This window comes from Urocitellus parryii, chromosome 4, assembly GCF_045843805.1.
Source record: "Urocitellus parryii isolate mUroPar1 chromosome 4, mUroPar1.hap1, whole genome shotgun sequence".
NCBI lineage: Eukaryota > Metazoa > Chordata > Mammalia > Rodentia > Sciuridae > Urocitellus > Urocitellus parryii.
In genome coordinates, this window is record NC_135534.1 from 105,640,460 (window position 1) to 105,658,451 (window position 17,992).

At 54.1% G+C, this 17,992-nt stretch overlaps 1 protein-coding gene across 23 annotated transcripts in view; it reads left to right on the forward strand.

The window, feature by feature from the left end:
• The window catches only part of Phldb1 (pleckstrin homology like domain family B member 1), a 48,102-nt gene that overhangs the window by 10,505 nt on the left and 19,605 nt on the right, over positions 1–17,992 (forward strand). For 11 of the 23 annotated variants that reach the window (XM_026396299.2, XM_077796937.1, XM_026396295.2 and 8 more), the window contains exons 5-11: positions 6,025–6,150; positions 7,824–9,175; positions 12,016–12,297; positions 12,720–12,860; positions 12,941–13,078; positions 15,587–15,715; positions 16,062–16,217. In XM_026396299.2, the coding sequence (XP_026252084.2) occupies positions 6,025–6,150; positions 7,824–9,175; positions 12,016–12,297; positions 12,720–12,860; positions 12,941–13,078; positions 15,587–15,715; positions 16,062–16,217 (2,324 nt within the window). Of the gene's footprint in view, positions 1–2,437; positions 2,618–6,024; positions 6,151–7,823; positions 9,176–12,015; positions 12,298–12,719; positions 12,861–12,940; positions 13,079–15,586; positions 15,716–16,061; positions 16,218–17,992 lie in introns of those variants that run through there. The other 12 variants (XM_026396302.2, XM_077796944.1, XM_077796946.1 and 9 more) reach the window with 2 other exon arrangements.

The window sequence follows — 17,992 nt, forward strand, 5'->3', positions numbered from 1 at the left end:
CTCTACAGAGCAAGAGGTGGAGCTGGGAATAGGACCAAGGAAATAAGGCAGAATCTCAATCTGGGTCTAGGCTGCCCCACCCTGGGATCACAGAGCCAGACCACATGAAAGATCAGGGAGCGGACTAGGAAGGGGAGGGTCCAGAAAGCCACACAGCTCAGGGCGCTGGCTGTCTAGACAGGAGGTCCCCTTCTGCTCCTGATGCACACTGCCAGCCTTTGCCTCCGAGCATCCTTTACTTTCAAAACCCCACATTGGTGGGTAGGGGCTTGTGTGGGGCCAGCAGAGGAGTGTGCTCTCTGGGGTCCAGGACATTGGGCCTCTTCTTCCACCCAGTTATCAATTATTCCTTCTGTAAGTTGGGAGGGAAGACTCCAAGCTTTCTGATAGGAGATTGATGAAGATCTTGACTAATACGGCTCAAAGGAAAGAGCACAAGCGACGCCTCGGAGCTTTCCCACTTCCTTGCGTCTGTCTCCTGCCCTGGTTTTCACTGGCGGGCATCGCTGCCTGCCTGGGTCTGTCCAGCTGGCCATCACAGTTTCCAGATCTATGAATCACTCTTCCTTGAGGAGGTTTTGTTTTCTGAAACCTCCCCTCAGTTTGCATTTGACCCTATATGGTTTTTCCTTTTTCCCTCAGAAGGGGAATAAGTTTCATGTGTGTGTGTGTGTGTGTGCGTGTGTGTGTAGCATGGCAGTGTCTGCGTGTGGTGATCGGCTATTCAGCAATGGTGGAAAATTTCCCTCATTATTTCTCTAAGGAGGCTGGTATGTGTGTATGTGTATATATACACACACTTTATTATTTAAAAATTTTTTTTGTAGTTGTAGATGGACAGAATGCTTTTATTTTATTTGTTTATTTTTATGTGGTGCTGAGGATTGAACCCAGTGCCTCACTCATGTTAGGCAAGTGCTCTGCCCCTGAGCTACAGCCCCAGCCCATACACACACTTTTTTATATACTAAGGATTGAACCCAGGGGCACTTTACCAGTGAGCTACAGTGGTATGTATGTGTATATATATATATATATATTTTTTTTTTTGAGACAGAATCTCTCTAAGCTGAGGCTGCCTTGAACTTGTGATCCTCCTGCCTCAGCCTCCTGAGTTGTTGGGGTTACAGGTGTACACCACCACAACTGGCTATATTTATTTATTTATTTTGTTTTGAAATGGGGGTCTTACTATGTTGCCCAGACTGGCCTTAAACTTGAGATCCTCCTGCTCAGCTTCCCGAGTAGGTAGGATCACAGGCAAGCACCACTGGAGATTAACTGTATTTAAGAGTCTCTCCAGGGTCTGAGCAAAAGGATAGCTGTTCCCTAGTAAGAGTGAAACTAAGACAGGGAGTGGGGCCTGGGAGAATGTGTGCATGAGAATAAACCTGTGTGAGACATAAGAGTGGTCTATGTGGAATGAAGTGTTTGTGAGACCCTGTGCCCAGCTGATGTGGTGTCAGTGTGACTGAACAGTGTTGGTATGTCTTTGAGAGTTGGTGTGGGGATGTGTGAGCTGCCTAACATGTATTGTGTCCCAGGGTGAATGTGGTGTGTCCCCTAAGATTCTAGTGTCCAGGGTCAGTTCCTTGGGACAAGAACAACTCTCTGGGGATCCAGTTGGGTGGTAGGTACCAGCCTGGCTCAGAATCTTCAGCCTGTCCCTGGAGGCACCAGAGACAGATGGCCCTGTTTTCCAGATAGAAAGGGTATCTTATTGGGAGAGAGAGCACTTGGGAGCCCCAGGAAGTGGGCTGGTTTGGAAGGGGCAATGCTTTGGTCCAGCCTGGGTAAATGGGGGTGAGCTCTGGGGAGTAGGGAATGGAAGAGTAGATATTTAGGATGGAGACAGGATCTGGACTGTGCTGCCTGTATTGCACAGAGCACTGCTTGACCTGAGTCCCCAGCTTGGGTGACCTTGTCACAGTAGAGACTGAGGTCCAGAGCTGAACCTAGTGACCTACCTGGAACCCACTGGGCCCCCACTCTTCTACTCTTCCTCAGTAGAACCACGGAATGTCCTCTATGGTCACTAAGGGCATCCTCCTCATTCTCTGGATAAGTCATCCCAAGCCAGAGGGTGTGACTGGCCCAAGGTGACACTGGCCTGAACCCCAGACCTCCCCCACAGACTTACCCCAGAGAGTCCTGGGCGAAACCTGCACTTGACCTCACTCCAGCTTCCTGGCTCTTCAACCTCTGGTCTCTATATTTACCACCACTTTTCCTTCAGGAGTCACCTCCCCCGAACCTCTCCTCCCTCTCCGCCCCACTTTTCCTCCTGTCCCTGGCGCGGGATCCCCAGCTTGCTGCCTGTCTGCATCCTCCCGCCCCGCCCCGCCTCTCCATCCAGCTCCACACTCGTCTCCTCCATCACTTCCTCTTCCCCTCCTCCTCGCCTTTGTCCCTCCCTCCCTGGCTCCCTTCCCCCGCCGCTGGTGGCCGGCCCGCCCCTCCCTGGGCATTGGCGGCTGCTCGCTGCCTGGCTGCTCGCTCGGAGCCTGGAGCTGGCGGCGCGGGAGGTCGGCCCGCCCCCTCAAAGGCCCCGGGCGGGCCGGGGACCTGCAGGGCCCGCGCTGGCCGGGGCCCACCGTCTGGAGGTCCGGGTCCAGCGGTGAGTGCTCAGCCCGGTCAGCCACAGCCCCTGGCCGCTGGGGCGTCCTGGGAGGGTGGGTGCAAGGAGGGGGATGGGGTGTTCGACCTCTGTTTGGGAGCTTGAGGCTGTGAGACTCCAAGGTTGTGAGTCCCTGAACATTTCTGAGTGGGGTTCTGGGCTTGGGGCCACTTCTCAGCTGTGCAGACCTCATCTCTCCTAGCGCTGGGCAGTCCCCTCCTGGGATCCGCCTCCCAAGGGGTCGAGGGATCACGGTTAGGATGAGGGGAGCCTTGTTGTGGCCGAGAGGGGTCTCTGATGGGAAAAACCAAGGCTCTTGTTCCTATTCTCCCTTCGTCCACCCTCCCTTTGGCCAGTTCATTCTATGTGTGACCAGCAGGGCAGTGAGTGTCGCTCTGTGTGTGCGAGTGAGCATGGCTGCCTATGATTCTGTGTGTGTTCCTATGAGTGTGTCTGTGTGAGGTGTTTCCCCTGTGCATCTCTTGGAGGCAGGATCCACCCTCTCCTTTGCCCAGTGTTTTCCCTCCAGATGTGCAGATTCTCTACCCACCTGCAGCAGCTGGACCTTAGGTGCTCTGTGCATGGGGGTCAGGGACCATGACTTTGGTTGGGTTCCTGGGCTTCCAGACAGGGCTAGCCTTGTGGGTGTGGAGAAGGAGTGGACAGAGAGGCCACTTCTTCCCCTGGGGGCGGTAGGTGCCAGAGTTGGGGCTATGCCTGAGGCCCCTGAGTGCAAATAGAAAGTTAATTTGGGCAGGAGCTGGGCTGCTCTCAGTCCTGCTGCCCTCCTGCCCGCTCTATTAATACAGCTCTAGCTCTGCTGCCTGGCATCACTATTTATAGCCCAGAGGGAGCGAGGCCACACCCCCGTGTGGGGTAGGGGGAGGGGCAGGTGCCTCCAGTCCTATACTGGCCAGGGTAAGAGGGTCCATAGATACTCACAGCCTTCTTGGGTGGGCCTGGCACTGCTGGGATGGGATCCACCCAGAAACCCCCTCCTTCCCAGTTTGGACTGTGTGTTCAGGCTCTTCCTAACCTCTATCCCCCTCCCTCCATCAACCTCGAGTTGAGTGGGTCTGTCTAGACCCTGCAAACTCATCATTAATTAGTTTGTTAAATGGCTGAAAGGAAGGAGAGGGGCCAGGCAGGGCCGTTCCTGAAACAGCTGTGGTTGTAATTAGGTGGACGGTGTGGCTGACTGGCATTTATTTCAGTTATGATTACTCTGGGATCAGCTTCTCTGATTGGTGACTTGGCAGAGAAGTCGATCCCCTTTCCTAACCACCCATCACCCTGGGCGGGCCTTTGGGTGTGCCAAGGGAGTGAGCGGCTTTGTCTGATATGGGCTTCTTGTCCTGCTAGTCCTCCGCCCCATGGCAATGCCAGGGGTCTTAAGAATGGACTCCTGAGCTTCTCAGTAGGGGGCCTGCCAAAATACCCACGTGGCCTGGGATGCCCTTTGCCCTTGCTGCCTCCCTGAGCTGCACTGTCTCAGCGTCCAGGAATGTAGACTTCCCTGCCAGTCTTAGCTCAGACTGGCATGAAGTTTGGGGTGCCAAGTGGCATTGGGTTGGGTAGACAGGAGGCTGAGACCAGGGGTGTAGACAAATGGAATGGTGGGTGGTAGAGAGCAGGGGCTCTGGCCTCTCCTAGCATAGCATCTTCTGTAGGAGTCCTTTAGCACCTGGCATGGCAAGGAGGTGGAATTCTGCCAGCCAGGCTTAGGCGCCTGAGGGGACACCTGCCACTGTGCACACTCCTGAGCCCCTGGCTACATTTTCTGGCTCCCACATAATAATCTCCCCCTTCTATGCACTCACACTTCCTGGGCAGGACTAGGCTTGTGTCTTCCGCCTGGGAATGGGCTTTACTGAGCCCAGTGGTCTGGGTCTGACTAGATTCCAGGTGAGACTAGAGGAATAGCCAGAGGATGCCATGTCAAAAAGAAACAGGGTTAAAAAAAAAAGAAAGAAAGAAAGAAAGAAACAAAGAAAAAAAGAAACAGGGTGGCCAGGCACAGTGGGGCACCTCTGTAATCCCAGTGACTCGGGAGGCTGAGGAAGGAGGATCACAAGTTCAAGACTAGCCTCAGCAACTTAGTAAGGCCCTAAGCAACTTAGTGAGACCCTGTCTCGAAATAAAAAATAAAAAAGGGGCTGAGGATGTGACTCAGTGTAAAGTATCCCTGGGTTTAATCCCAGTGCTGAAAAAGAAAGAAAGAAAGGAAGGAAGGAAGGAAGGAAGGAAGGAAGGAAGGAAGGAAGGAAGGAAGGGCTGGGGATGTGGCTCAAGCGGTAGTGCGCTCGCCTGGCATGCATGCGGCCCGGGTTCGAGGCTCAACACCACATACCAACAAAGATGTTGTGTCTGCCGAGAACTAAAAAATAAATATTAAAATTCTCTCTCAAAAAAAAAAAAAAAAAAAGGAAGGAAGAAGAAAGAAAGAAGAAACAGGTGGTGGTTACTCCTTAGATACTCAGAGAGGGTGGCAGTAATCCTGAGGCCACACAGCAAGAAGGAATCTGACCAAACCATGGCTTTTCCCTTGTCCACTATCTCAGAGTTTTGTTTGTGACTCTGGTAGTTGCTGCCTTTTAAATTAACCCTTCTAGCTGGGCATGGTGATGCATACCTGTAATCCCAGTGATTTGGGAGGCTGAGGCAGAAGGATCAAGGCCAGCCTGGGCAATTTAGTGAGACTCTTTCTTGAAATTAAAAATAAAAAGGGCTGGAGGGCTGGGGACGTGGCTCAGGGATCGAGTTCTTGCCTAGCATGCATGAAGGCCTGGATTCAATACCCAGCACTGCAACAACAAAAAAATAAAAAAGAAAAAAAGAAAAGAAAGAAAAGAAAACCAAACTGCTGGAGATGTGGGGATGTAGCTTATTGGTAAGGCACCCTGGGTTCAATCCCTAGTACTGGAAAAACAGTAAAAAACAGACTGACCGTTCTATTCAGAAGATGATTGGATGTATCATGAATCTGGGTTGGGGGTAGGAGGATGTGGTGTTCATGTTCTCTGAAGAACTTTCTCCACTGATGGTTTTTTTCACACATGGTCTTTTTAGCCCGGTAAGCTCAGTGGTATGGTCCCATTTTTCTGAGGAGAGAACTAGAGTTGGAGGTGAAGTAACTTCACTGAAAGATCTCACAGGTGGTAGTGAGAAGAGGAATTAAGAGGATGTAGTTTGGGGACTTGCCTGCCAGTGTTCTTTCTACTCTGCTCTGTGCTGTGGAGCCCCACACAGGCCCAGCTCAGGGACAGGCAGGGTCAGGTGTGCATTGTGGGGACACTGTAAGTATAGGTGGGAACTGCTTTTTGGAGCTGGGGGTGAACCTACTAGTGCTGCAGGTTGGGATGGCTTTGGCCCTGCTGGTCCCTTGCAAGCATTTGCTTTCTCTGCAGGCTGCATGTTGTGCCTGGGTCAGTCCACCTTCCTCCGCTTTAACCACCCTGCTGAAGCCAAGTGGATGAAGAGCATGATTCCAGCAGGGGGCCGGGCTCCTGGGCCCCCCTACAACCCTGGCTCTGGTAGGTGTCTAGCCTGGGCAGGGAGATGCTGGGTTGGTGGTGCCCCTTTGACCTCTTCTCGCCCACTTCAACCATTCTTACAGTGTTAGGGTGGGACAATATACAGGGTCTGGTCTCGCTGCCACCTACCATAGTCTGCTGGAGAAGGCCAGGCAGAGGGGCTACTGGGAGAGAGCCGAGGCAGTGCTGCTTGGCTGAAATTGGGAATTGATGTACCTTGAGGGATAGAGGGGTCTGCCTGTCTTTATCCTACTGACCTAGAAGAGGCCACTCAGTGTCTGGGACCCTGCCTTCTTGTGATACCACCAGGAACCTCACCTTCAAGAATGGCCTGAGCATTAGGTTGAACCCCCAGTAAGCCCTGGTGGGGCCCACCTGCTGGTGATCATGTTCTTGGGCCCTACCCAACCCTCAGGCCTTGCCATGCTCGAGGATGACTCAGAGGAGCAGCTGCAGTTTGTGTGTGAATTATTGATCCCCAGAGGAGAATCGGTGATTGTTCTAGGAACCAACACAGGCCTCCTCAGTCAGCTGCCTGGGGTGGGGGGCAGTGAGTCTGCCCCTCTAGACTTTGCAGTGGCATTCAATGGCTGCAGGGCTACAGGTGCCAATGTAGCTATGGGGCAGATGGACATATGTGTCTGGGACATCTGGTGGAGTAGTTATCAGCGACCTAAATGTATAGTCCGGGAACTTGAAGAAAATTGAGTGGTCATTGGGATCAACACTATCCATGACAACCCCATCTGACTGTGTTGCACACAGTCCCAGAATTTTGGACCCATGCTCTGTCTTGCATAGGAGTTCCCTTCTCCTCTTTCTCAACCCCAGTCTCTTCTAGTCCCCTGGGAGCACAGAAGCCTAGATTTCTAGTCCACTCCCTGGTTAATTTTACCCTGCCTCCACCCCAGCCTTGTTATGCCACTTCTCAGAGCTGTTTGAGGCAATGGTTCCAGGGACTGCAGTCCCCTGGTTGGTTGACAAGGGGCCAGGCAAAGGCAGGCTCTTGCTGGTGTGGCTTAATGGGATAATTGGAGGCATTGAGCTGCACCTCGTGGCTGGCCAGCAGGGCTTCCAGGAACCAGCCATTAGCACTGGATCCCTCCCCTGCCTCTGATTGGACAGAGCGCTCCAGCGCACAGCCCTTGCCCAGCCCTGAGGCTTTGTTTTTTTCCCTGGGTCTCTGGCTGCTGTGTTGGGAGGAAATGATGTCCTATTAGAGTAGGAGGCCCTGGAACTTCTGGCCCACTCCACAGTAGGTCCCATCTCCTTTGCAGAATGTCCCCTTACCCTTCCTGAAGAGAGATGTAAGGACGATGAGAAAACCAAGGCAGGAAGGAGTCTAGTCCAGGGGCAAGTTGGCAAAAACTAGGCTTAGATGTATCCTGGCGTTTTGCTAACTTTGTCCTATGTCATAAAATGTTAGAGCCAGGAGGGTCCTGCCCATCTTCTTCCTTTACAAAAAGGAGACACTGAGGGCAAGTAACTTGGCTAAGGATACAGAGCACAGCAGTGGCAGAGCTGGCTGGTGCCAGCACCTGGTAAAGAACCCAGATATCCTGGCTTCTTCAGATCTGGGCTAGGAAGAGGTGGGGTGGTGTCCTTGCTCTTGTGCATATGTAGCTTCCAAAGCCCAAGGCCAGAGCCTGAGACCTCTTTGCTTTTTCCCTCAGCTGAATCAGAAAGTCTGGTGAATGGGAACCACACCCCACAGCCTGCAACCCGGGGACCCCCAGCTTGTGCCAGCCACAGTTCTTTAGTGAGCTCCATTGAGAAGGACCTGCAGGAAATCATGGACTCACTGGTGCTAGAGGAACCTGGAGCTGCTGGCAAGAAGCCTGCTGCAACCTCCCCACTGTCACCAATGGCTAATGGTGGCCGTTACCTGCTGTCCCCTCCAACCAGCCCTGGGGCCATGTCTGTGGGCTCTAGCTATGAGAACACCTCTCCAGCCTTCTCACCACTCTCTTCACCAGCCAGCAGTGGGAGCTGTGCCAGCCATTCACCCAGTGGGCAGGAGCCAGGACTGTCTTCTGTCCCCCCACTGGTGCCTGCTCGCTCATCCAGCTACCATTTGGCCCTGCAGCCCCCACAGTCCCGCCCAAGTGGTGCCCGCTCCTCTGAGAGTCCCCGGCTGGGTAGAAAAGGAGGTCATGAGAGGCCTCCCAGCCCTGGCCTCCGTGGGCTATTGACTGATAGCCCTTCAGCCACGGTCTTGGCAGAAGCCCGCAAAGCCACTGAGAGCCCCCGACTGGGAGGGCAGCTGCCTGTGGTAGCTATCAGCCTGAGTGAATACCCAGCTGCCAGTGCCCGCAGCCAACCCACCAGCATTCCTGGCAGCCCCAAGTTCCAGTCTCCAGTTCCTGCTCCTCGCAACAAGATCAGCACACTCCAGGACCGCCCTCCAAGCCCTTTCCGTGACCCTCCCAGCACGGAGAGGGTGTTGACAACGAGTCCCTCTCGCCAACTGGTGGGCCGAACATTTTCAGATGGGTCAGCCACCCGCACCCTGCAGCCTCCTGAGAGTCCCCGCCTGGGTCGGCGGGGCCTGGACAGTATGCGAGAACTCCCTCCCTTGAGCCCGTCTCTGTCCCGACGAGCTCTCTCCCCACTGCCTGCTCGGACCACCCCAGATCCCAAGCTCACCAGGGAGGTAGCAGACAGTCCACTGCCCCGGCGGTGGGCAGCCCATGGAGCTTCACCGGAGGACTTCTCCCTGACTTTGGGGACACGAGGCCGCAGAACACGGAGTCCCTCACCCACCCTGGGGGAGTCCTTGGCACCTCGCAAGGGCAGCTTCAGTGGCAGGCTGAGCCCAGCCTATAGTCTGGGTTCTCTTACTGGGGCTTCGCCACGCCAGAGTCCTCATGCCCAGAGGAAGCTCTCCAGTGGGGACTTGCGGGTGCCTGTCACTCGGGAAAGGAAAAATAGCATCACAGAGATCAGTGACAATGAAGATGACCTCCTGGAGTACCACCGGCGGCAGCGCCAAGAGCGGCTCCGGGAGCAGGAGATGGAGAGGCTGGTGAGCAGATGCCAGGGAGACTGCCACCATCCAAGGCAGGGTCTCTGCCAGGGTGTGGGCAGGCCAGCTGGCAGAGCAAGGGGGCCCTTGGATAGGGCCTGGGCTTATGCATCCCCAACTTCAGGATACACCTTAATGACTAGTATCTCATAGTTCTGGTGCCCTGAAGAGTAACTTTGAAACCTCTAAGGCTTTATTTTAAATTCTTTCTAATTTTGCATATATTCTACAACAGAGCATTTGTTTTAATGTATAAACTAAGTTTTAATTATTTACCCGAGTACAATGAATCTCTAGGAAAGCATACCACTTTTTTTTTTAATATTTATTTTTTAGTTTTAGTTATGGTGAGGCCTTGTATCTCTCAGTTTGAGAAGCAAGTTGTGGGGATGAAAAGGCTGAGGCCTAGAGAGGGAATTGGATTTTCTGAAGTAATACAACAAGTTTTGGCAAAGTTGGAATTGGAACCCAAATCTGCTGTCTTTCCATCTCTGTCTGGGGCTTTTTCCCCCCGTTTTGGTACTGGGGATTGAACTCATGGACACTCCGCTACTGCCTGCCCCATTCCTATTTATTTATTTAATTATTTTGTTTTGAGAGAGGGTCTTGTTAAGTTTACCAGGCTGACCTTGAACTTGTGATCCCCCTGTCTCAGCCACCTCAGTAGCTGAGATACAGGTGTGCGCCACAATGTCCAGCTTGAGGCTTGTTCTTTTTTTGGTACTGGGGATTGAACCCAGAGGTGCTGAACCACTGAGCCACATCCCCAGCCCTTTATTGTATTTTGAGACAGGATCTTATTAAGTCGCTAAATTGCTGAGGCTGACTTTGAACTTGTGATCTCTTGCCTCATCCTCTGAGCTTCTGCGATAGTAGGCATACACCACAGTGCTTGGCCACCCTGGGATCTCTTCCTTTGAGGGGCAGTGAGCTTGGCTCCAGACACAGGCAGAGTTCCCCAACTCTTCCGGCATTGAGGCTTGTTCTTTAGAATAGCTCCTGGTCCTTCTTTCTTGCTTCTTTTTGACCTCTACAAATGGAAGGCAGCTGCTCATCTCAGCCCCAGCAGGATAACTGGGAGTATGGTAGCAGGGAATAGGGAAAGAACAGGGTGGGCAGCCCCTGGCTGGCATGTGTGATTGTGACCTATGCGTCTGCATGTGTGCATGTGGGTGCATGCAGGGCTGGGTGTGGCTCTGGGCAGCTGTGCTGGAGTTGGCATCTGAGCTGGGTTGGGGCCGGGGATTCTCCAGATGGTACAAGGAGCTCCAGAGGCTCTGGCCAATGTATACATACTTGAGCCCACATACAGGAAAATGGATTCTGCTCACTTTCCCTTGAGAGTGGAAGCATGGGGTTCCTGAGGGCCCAGGAACTATGGGATTGGTTTAAGGAGAGGAACTGGAACTGGAGACCCTTTGGGAAGAAGCTGGACAGTTTGGGGTGAGGGTGTGCAACAGTGTGCTTCTGCTGGGTGGGAAGTGGGCTCCCGGTCTTTCCCAATGCTCCATCTTCAGTCACTGTTTGGCCCTGGCCTACACCACAGTGCTTGGCCACCCTGGGATCTCTTCCTTCTTGGGGCAGTGAGCTTGGCCCCAGACAGGCAGAGTGCCTCAACTCTTCCACTGAGCCTCCCCACCCCCATCCCGTCACACAGGCACACCTTACCACCAGCCCTGACCTGCCCCACCTGCCACTTTAAGTCTTGGAGGCTGCCCGCCCTGCCCCTCCCACCCCAACCAGGCTGCTTATCTGGGTCCTAGGGCGGAGGCAGGGCATGGGCCCAGCCTTCTGGGTGCTGGGATTCTGTTCCTGCATTTTTTGCCATGGAACCGGGCAAGCAGCAGGAGGAAAACCGGGTAAGTGTGGAAGGGTGAGGAGTCATGGCTGAACTGTGTGTAGTCAGAAACCTTTGAAGAGGTTAACAGACCCCAGAGGGCCATGGGAGGCTCAGGACCAGGAGTCAGAGCTGGAGTACTGTGAATGGAGACTGGGATGCTGATCAGGAGCATGGTTGCACTATTTGTCCTCACATCTCCATCTTCTGAGAGGTGACTGCTTCTTGATGTGTGTAGGGAAGGCTGTAAGTGTCAGGGCCACAGAGCACTTATATCTGGGTCTGCACATTCAACAGCTAGCAGCAGCCCTCCCTGCTGGTAAGGAGTCTGAGGGTGGCTTGGAGCTGGGATGGGGATAGAGAGGACTGGGTCTCAGCTGTACCTCTTTTTCATGTGTGTCTGGGCTGAGTGTCAGGTCCTGTGGGCCCCTGGGTCTGCTTCCCAGCCTGTCTGTCTGCTGGTGCCCACCCAGCTGTATGTGGACTGTGTTTATCTGTGTGAGTATGTATTTGTGCATGTCAGGGCTGGTGTCTGTGTGTGTATCTACCTGTTAACGTAGGGCTAGTGCACACGTTGCATCTGCACCTGCCTGTGTGCATATCTGTGTGTCATTGTGCCCTTGTGCGTAAGATCTGTGTGTACCTGTGTCAGCGTGAGCACCTGAGTTGACATGTGTCTCATTGTGGTCTTCAGTCTGACTACCCATATGTCTCTGTGTGTGTTCATGTGTGTCCTTGTGACCACGTGGAAGCCCCATCCTGGGATAGAATGAGAAGGGAGAGGAAACAGGAAGATAGGAGGGGCGGGCCACATGGACAGGTGGCACACAGGCTGGTTCCTTATGTCCACTTCTGGGGCACTCACCTTGCCTTGGTTTCCCATAGTTCTTGGGGCTGGTGCTCTCCTGACTTGATGTTGGGCCCCATGCATTTAGTGTTCCAGCTCTCCCTCCCCGCAGGGCTCGGCCTCTCCCTCATGCCCTGTTCTGTCTACCCTTCCCAGGAGCGCCAGCGCTTGGAGACCATCCTGAACCTGTGTGCTGAGTACAGCCGGGCTGATGGGGGACCAGAGGCCGGGGAGCTGCCCAGCATTGGGGAGGCCACTGCAGCTTTGGCACTGGCAGGTCGGAGGCCCTCACGAGGCTTTGCCGGGGCCATTGTGGCCTCTGGACGGAGCAGTGAGGAGCCTGGGAGTGCTGCCCAACGCCTGTGGGAGAGCGTGGAGCGCTCAGATGAAGAAAATCTCAAGGAGGAGTGCAGTAGCACAGAGAGCACCCAGCAGGAGGTGGGGTGGGCTGAGGGACTCCACTGGATGAGGGGCAGGGCCAGGGCACCAGAGGGAGGCTGGTGTGGTGAATGCCAGGACCCAGTGGGAGGGAAGTAATGAAGGCATTGTTTGGGAAGAGACCAGAGACCAGAGGTGTAGAAATGAGGAGGCAAGGAAAAGAACAGAGGTGGTGTTGACTTTCCCGAGTTATTAATAGGCTTTTCACCTGCCTTTCCTTGGGGCCCCACCCAGGCCTGGCACTCTGGTAAATCTTTATTCCCTGAGGCTGAGCTTTTATGGCTTCCCTGGCAGGCAGGTGGGTAGCCTCCTGTCTCAGTTCAACCACTCTAAGTGCCCTGAAGAATATGTGGTTTGGTCTCTTAATCTGTTATCTTGGAAGGCACTGGGCATCCTTGGCTGATGGCTGCCCTCCCCTCCAGCATGAAGATGCACCTAGCACCAAGCTCCAAGGAGAGCTGCTAGCCCTAGAAGAGGAGCGGGCTCAGGTGTTGGGGCGTGTGGAGCAGCTCAAGGTCCGCGTGAAGGAGCTAGAGCAGCAGCTACAAGAAGCGGCCAGAGAGGTGAGCTGGCTGGTAGGGTACAGACCCCTATAGGGTCCCGAGTTCACTGTTTCAATAGGGATCTTGGTATCTACCTCCAGGCCGAAATGGAGAGGGCGCTGCTGCAGGGGGAGAGGGAAGCAGAGCGGGCACTGCTGCAGAAGGAGCAAAAGGCAGTGGACCAACTACAGGAGAAGCTGGTGGCCTTGGAGACTGGCATCCAGAAGGAGAGAGACAAGGTAATCCACACCTGGTCCAGCTTGGTGCTGGGAACCAGTGACCCAGGAGAGAAGGAGAAATGCCTTCCCTGGGGCCCTAAACCCCTCACCTTATGATCCACCCTGTATACCAGGTGGTTTCTGTGGTCCTCGAGGGCCAGGGGCCTAGTCCTCTCTGGAAGGTACCAGCTTGAAGGGTGCTGCCTGGGGCTGGGCTGGTGTTTGTGGTCTTCTCTGTCTGGGTCTCTGTGCTACCTCTGGGTGCCTGGGTTCCTGCCATTCTGGGCCCTTCATGGCCCTTTTAGGAAGTGCCAGGGCCCCTTCTTGGGCAGTGAGTACAGCTGGAGGGACTTGTGCTGGGAGGTGATTCAAGTTTGGGTCCCGCCATCTGGAGGACACTTTCCTCCAGCATGCCTCAGATGCTTAGGTTGTGGTCTTTGGGAGATGGTCCACAGGCCTCTGCTTCCCAAGTCTTCAGAATCTGCACCCTCCCATCTCAGATGGTCCCAGCTCCTGCCCCTGCCCCTTTCAGATTTCGTGCCAGCCTGCAGGGGCCGCTCCATCCCACAGGGGCCATTCCAGCATGTCCAAGATGCCCAACAACGTGCCAAAAGCTCTGAAGTGGAGAGGGGTCATCTATTTCTGGATTTGACAGTATTTTTCCAAGAATTAAATTTTCCCTTTGGATTTTTTGAGAGTATCTTCCTCTTGCCCTCAATTTTGAAAGTCTTAAAAATTCTTTTTTTTTTTTTTTTTTTTTTTTGAGCTTTGGCTCTGGCCCCCAAAACCACACTCCCAAATTCTGTGCCAAATTAACTCCATGCTTGTCAACCAGGCCTGCACTAACGCCCTGTCTAATCACTGTCCTGGGCTCTCCGCATGCCCCTAACTGCCAGGCCACCCAGGCAGGGCTGAGCCACGCCTGCTTTTGCACTAACTCCACAGGTGCCTTCGTGCCCTGACCTCTCCCTTCTAATATTGTCTCCTTCTTGATGTGGGATCTTATGGTTTTGATCAGAAAGGAAGTCGCAGGAGGGCACAGCAGCTAAACTTTTCTCTATGGGGCATTGGCAGAAGGGCTATAAAGGTGGTGGTGGTGGGGGGATGGTTGGCTCAAGAACTGCTCAGCCTGAACAGCCCCTCCCACTGGACAGTTAGCAGCTTCCTGCAGAGCAGGGGGAGGCAGGCTGTACTCCTTCAACCACCTGCCCTCTGGAGATGAGGGATAAGGAGGTCCAGTTGTGGGCATGGCCTTGGAGGGATTGGACAGGACCTCTGTGTCAACTCAGTGGCTCCCCACTTAATTTTCCCAAATCCACATACTCCAATCAGAAGAAGGGGTAGCCTCTCCCATCCTTCCCCCACCCCCTAGAGGCCATCTAGAACACAGGTTATTTTAAAGGCAGGGTCCAAGAATGTGGAAGTGCCTGGACCCCAGGAGCTTCTGATCAGGGCCTTCTTTTGGAGATGGGTAGGTGGGTGGGTGGTGTGGAGGGAAGAGGCAGGGTGAGTGGTGGAGTGCAGTGTAGGGGCTTACTCTCAGGGATGAAGCTCAACATTTCATGAGGAACCTGCCTGTCCTCACTTCTCATTGACTTGAGATTGCTTGGAGGCCTGGGCTTTGCCTTCTCTCTGGGCCCAGCTGTTTGAGGTTGTGGCAGTGAAGGAAGGTGCTGTTGGTGATGGTGGTAGTGATGGTGGTGGTGGAAAAGGTTCATTTGTTTTCCCTTTACAGCCCTCAGCCCATGGCCCCACTTTGGCTTTGGTATCAGTAATCACAGTTTCTCCTTTGCCTGTCCTTTAGAGGGGTGACTCACCAACTCCTCCCCTCGTCCCCCTTGCCGCCCTCAGAGTGTCATCTCGCCCAGACAGAGCCATCCACCTCCTCTCTGTACCCACTCCCGGGGCTCCTATTACCATGGCAACGGCCGAACTAATTGTAACCCTCATCCCTGCTGAAATTCAGCCTGCAGAGCTGGCACCCCACCCCCACCCCGAGCAGGAGGGGAGGGCAGCCAGGGTGTTGGGCTGGGGTCCCCTTGCTGCATTGCTGTAGCTCTAACATCCTCCCCAGCCCCTGGATTTAACTCATCACTCCTCTTTCTCCCTGGGTTAAATTTTGGTCTCTGGGCAGCGCGTGGAGCTTGAGGCTCTGCTTCACCAGGTAGAATCAACTTTGACCTTGACTGGTTTGGAGAGGCAACAGAAGGCCTTACTTTAATGCCTACCCAGACATTCCTAGTTCAAGGAACTCCAAGAGACCAAAATTTCCACCCTGCCCTACACCTGTGCCTGTCTTACACTGTCCCCTGCGCCACTGAGCCCTGTTTTACACCTTTGCTTCTGGCCTGCCTCCCTCTACCTCCACCCTGTTCACTTTCCCTTTCTGCCCTCTTCTTCCTTCTCTTTGATTTCTTGCCCCGCTCGCGGTCTCGCGCTGCGCCCGCGCCCCTCCCCCGCCGGGCCGGAGTTGAGGAGTGTGTGTTCTCTCTCCCCTGTGCCCCGCCTCCCTCCCCTCCCGCCGACCAGGAGAGGGCGGAGCTGGCCGCGGGACGGAGGCACCTGGAGGCCCGCCAGGCGCTCTACGCCGAGCTCCAGACGCAGCTCGATAACTGCCCCGAGTCAGTGCGGGAACAGTTACAGGAGCAGCTGAGAAGGGTCAGTTCCACCAGCCCCCTCCCCCGGCCCCCGCGGGCCACCGCCCAGACAGAAGAGAGGAGAGCAGTGGGACGGGACCGCCTGGCCCCTGCAGTACCTGCCGGACACCAGGGTCGGTGCTGTGGCTTGGAGGGGACCGGCAAGGTTGGGGGGGATCAGCGCTCCAGGCTGTGATGCCCGCTAAAGGCGCACAGCCGAACAGAGCAGAGGGAGTTGGGTGGGGGCAGGTGCCTTCCCTAGTTTTCCCGGGTGCAGCCCCCCAAACCCACACCTCTGTGGCCTGGCCTTCCTGGCCCAGAGTGGCGTTGTGAGCACCACCCAATTCCCAATGTCGCTGTCGTTGAAGGAGGCAGAGGCCCTGGAGACGGAGACAAAGCTCTTTGAAGACTTGGAGTTCCAGCAGCTGGAGCGCGAGAGCCGCGTGGAGGAGGAGCGCGAGTTGGCGGGCCAGGGGCTGCTGCGGAGCAAGGCCGAGCTGCTGCGCAGTGTCGCCCAGAGGAAGGTGTGTCCCGTCCACTGCTGCTGAGGGCGGCCCGTGGGGAAGGGGGCTGGAGGCCAGTAACCTGCGTTGAAATCGAAGTTGGTGATGTAATGAGAGTTAACTTCACTTTTGAGGCCTCATTTCCCTGTCTGTAGTATTAGAAGTATAACAAGATTCTATGAGAATTAGTATGTAGAAGCAGAACAGGACATGATGGTAGAAAGTGCTCAACAAAGGATGGCTAAAATTAAGCTCTGACTCCCCTCAGTCTTCCAGTAGAAAGTGGAGTGGGCTCACCTTGAGAGTTGGGCACTGATTGGTCAGAGAAGTAAAAGATGGAGGTGGAGAGCTGGGCATGGTGGCCCAAGCCTGTAATCCCAGCCACTTAGAGGCCAGGCCGAGGCAGGAGGATCAAAAATCCAAGACCTGCCTTGGAAACTTGGTGAGACCCTGTCTCAAAATTAAAAAAAAAAAAAAAAATAGAAAGGGCTGGAATGTAGCTCAGTGGCGGAGTGCCCCTGGGCTCAATCCCTAGTACCTCCCCCCCACAAAAAGAGGAAGAAGAAGAAGAAGAAGAAGAAGAAGAAGAAAAGAAAGATGAAGTGGAAGAGGAAGAGGCTTGCTCCTGTCATTATTTATTTATTTTAGTTTTGGGCATTGAACCCAGGGCCCCTCCTTCATGCATGCTAAGCACATACTCTACCACTATCCCCAGTCCTGCCCTTGCCCATGTAAGGCTGGGACACATATAGAGACCTATGATCTGAATATTAGAGCTAGCTGGGGCCCCAGGATAGGCATCTTCTAGATTCCATCTCTGGTTCAGTCTCCACATGGCTGAGGTATAAATCAAGGGGATTGAGTATTGTGTTCTGGTGGGTTCTACTGCACTAGTGCTCTGATAATCTGCTTTTGATCTCAGCCAGACTAGGCACAAATGGTGACAGGATGATGGGCAGGTGTGTGTTAGTCTGAGGCAGGGGAGGGAATGTAGAAGATAGACCAGGTGGTTCACATGCTCTTGGCTGAGCCTCAAGCTCGTGCATCCATATACAAGCATTGCAGTTTCCCTGGCTGGAATGAGTGTGGAAGGTAAGGATGCAGATCTAGGGAACAGTGTCCAAAAGTGGTAAGTTGGGGGACTGGTTTGGTGGCAAAAGTGGAGCTGCTGGACCTCCCAAGTCTAGAGAGTCCATGCTTTCTTCCCAGAGCTGCATCCACTTTCCAATGTAAGGCTGATGCAAGGAAAGAAGAAAACTGGCATTTCCCAAGCCCATGGGTATGTGCCAGGGACCCTGCCAGGAGGCCTCCTTGCTGTCCTTAGGTCATCTCACAGGTGCTCTTATTGTCTTTTAATAGACAAGGAAACTAGAACCTGCAGAAGCCAAGTTTGTCCAAAGCCTCCCATCTATGGATTTCAGAGTTAGAGTTGGAACCCAGGCCAGCTTGGTCCACAATATATGTTTCTTGTACTGTGGCCCACAGGGTCTAAGGGCTGGCACTTCTTCAGCCTCTTTTTCTTTCCTCCTAGAGGAGGTGCAGCAAAGAGCCTTAGATCAACTGATCTTGTGCCTTTGAAGCCCTAGTGGATGTGAGCTCAGGAAGTCTGGGAGGGGTCAGTGGTAGTGGGCTCTACTTCATTCCTCTCTACGCCCACCATGGCCTCTGGGTGCCCTCAACCATTGAGACCCTGGGGATCACATTCTTCCCCATGCTCCTCCTGGTGAGCCTTGCCTAATCTTCATCCTGGGCTCCCAGTGTCTCACCCCAGGCTGTGTCTGCCCTGGAGCTCTGTG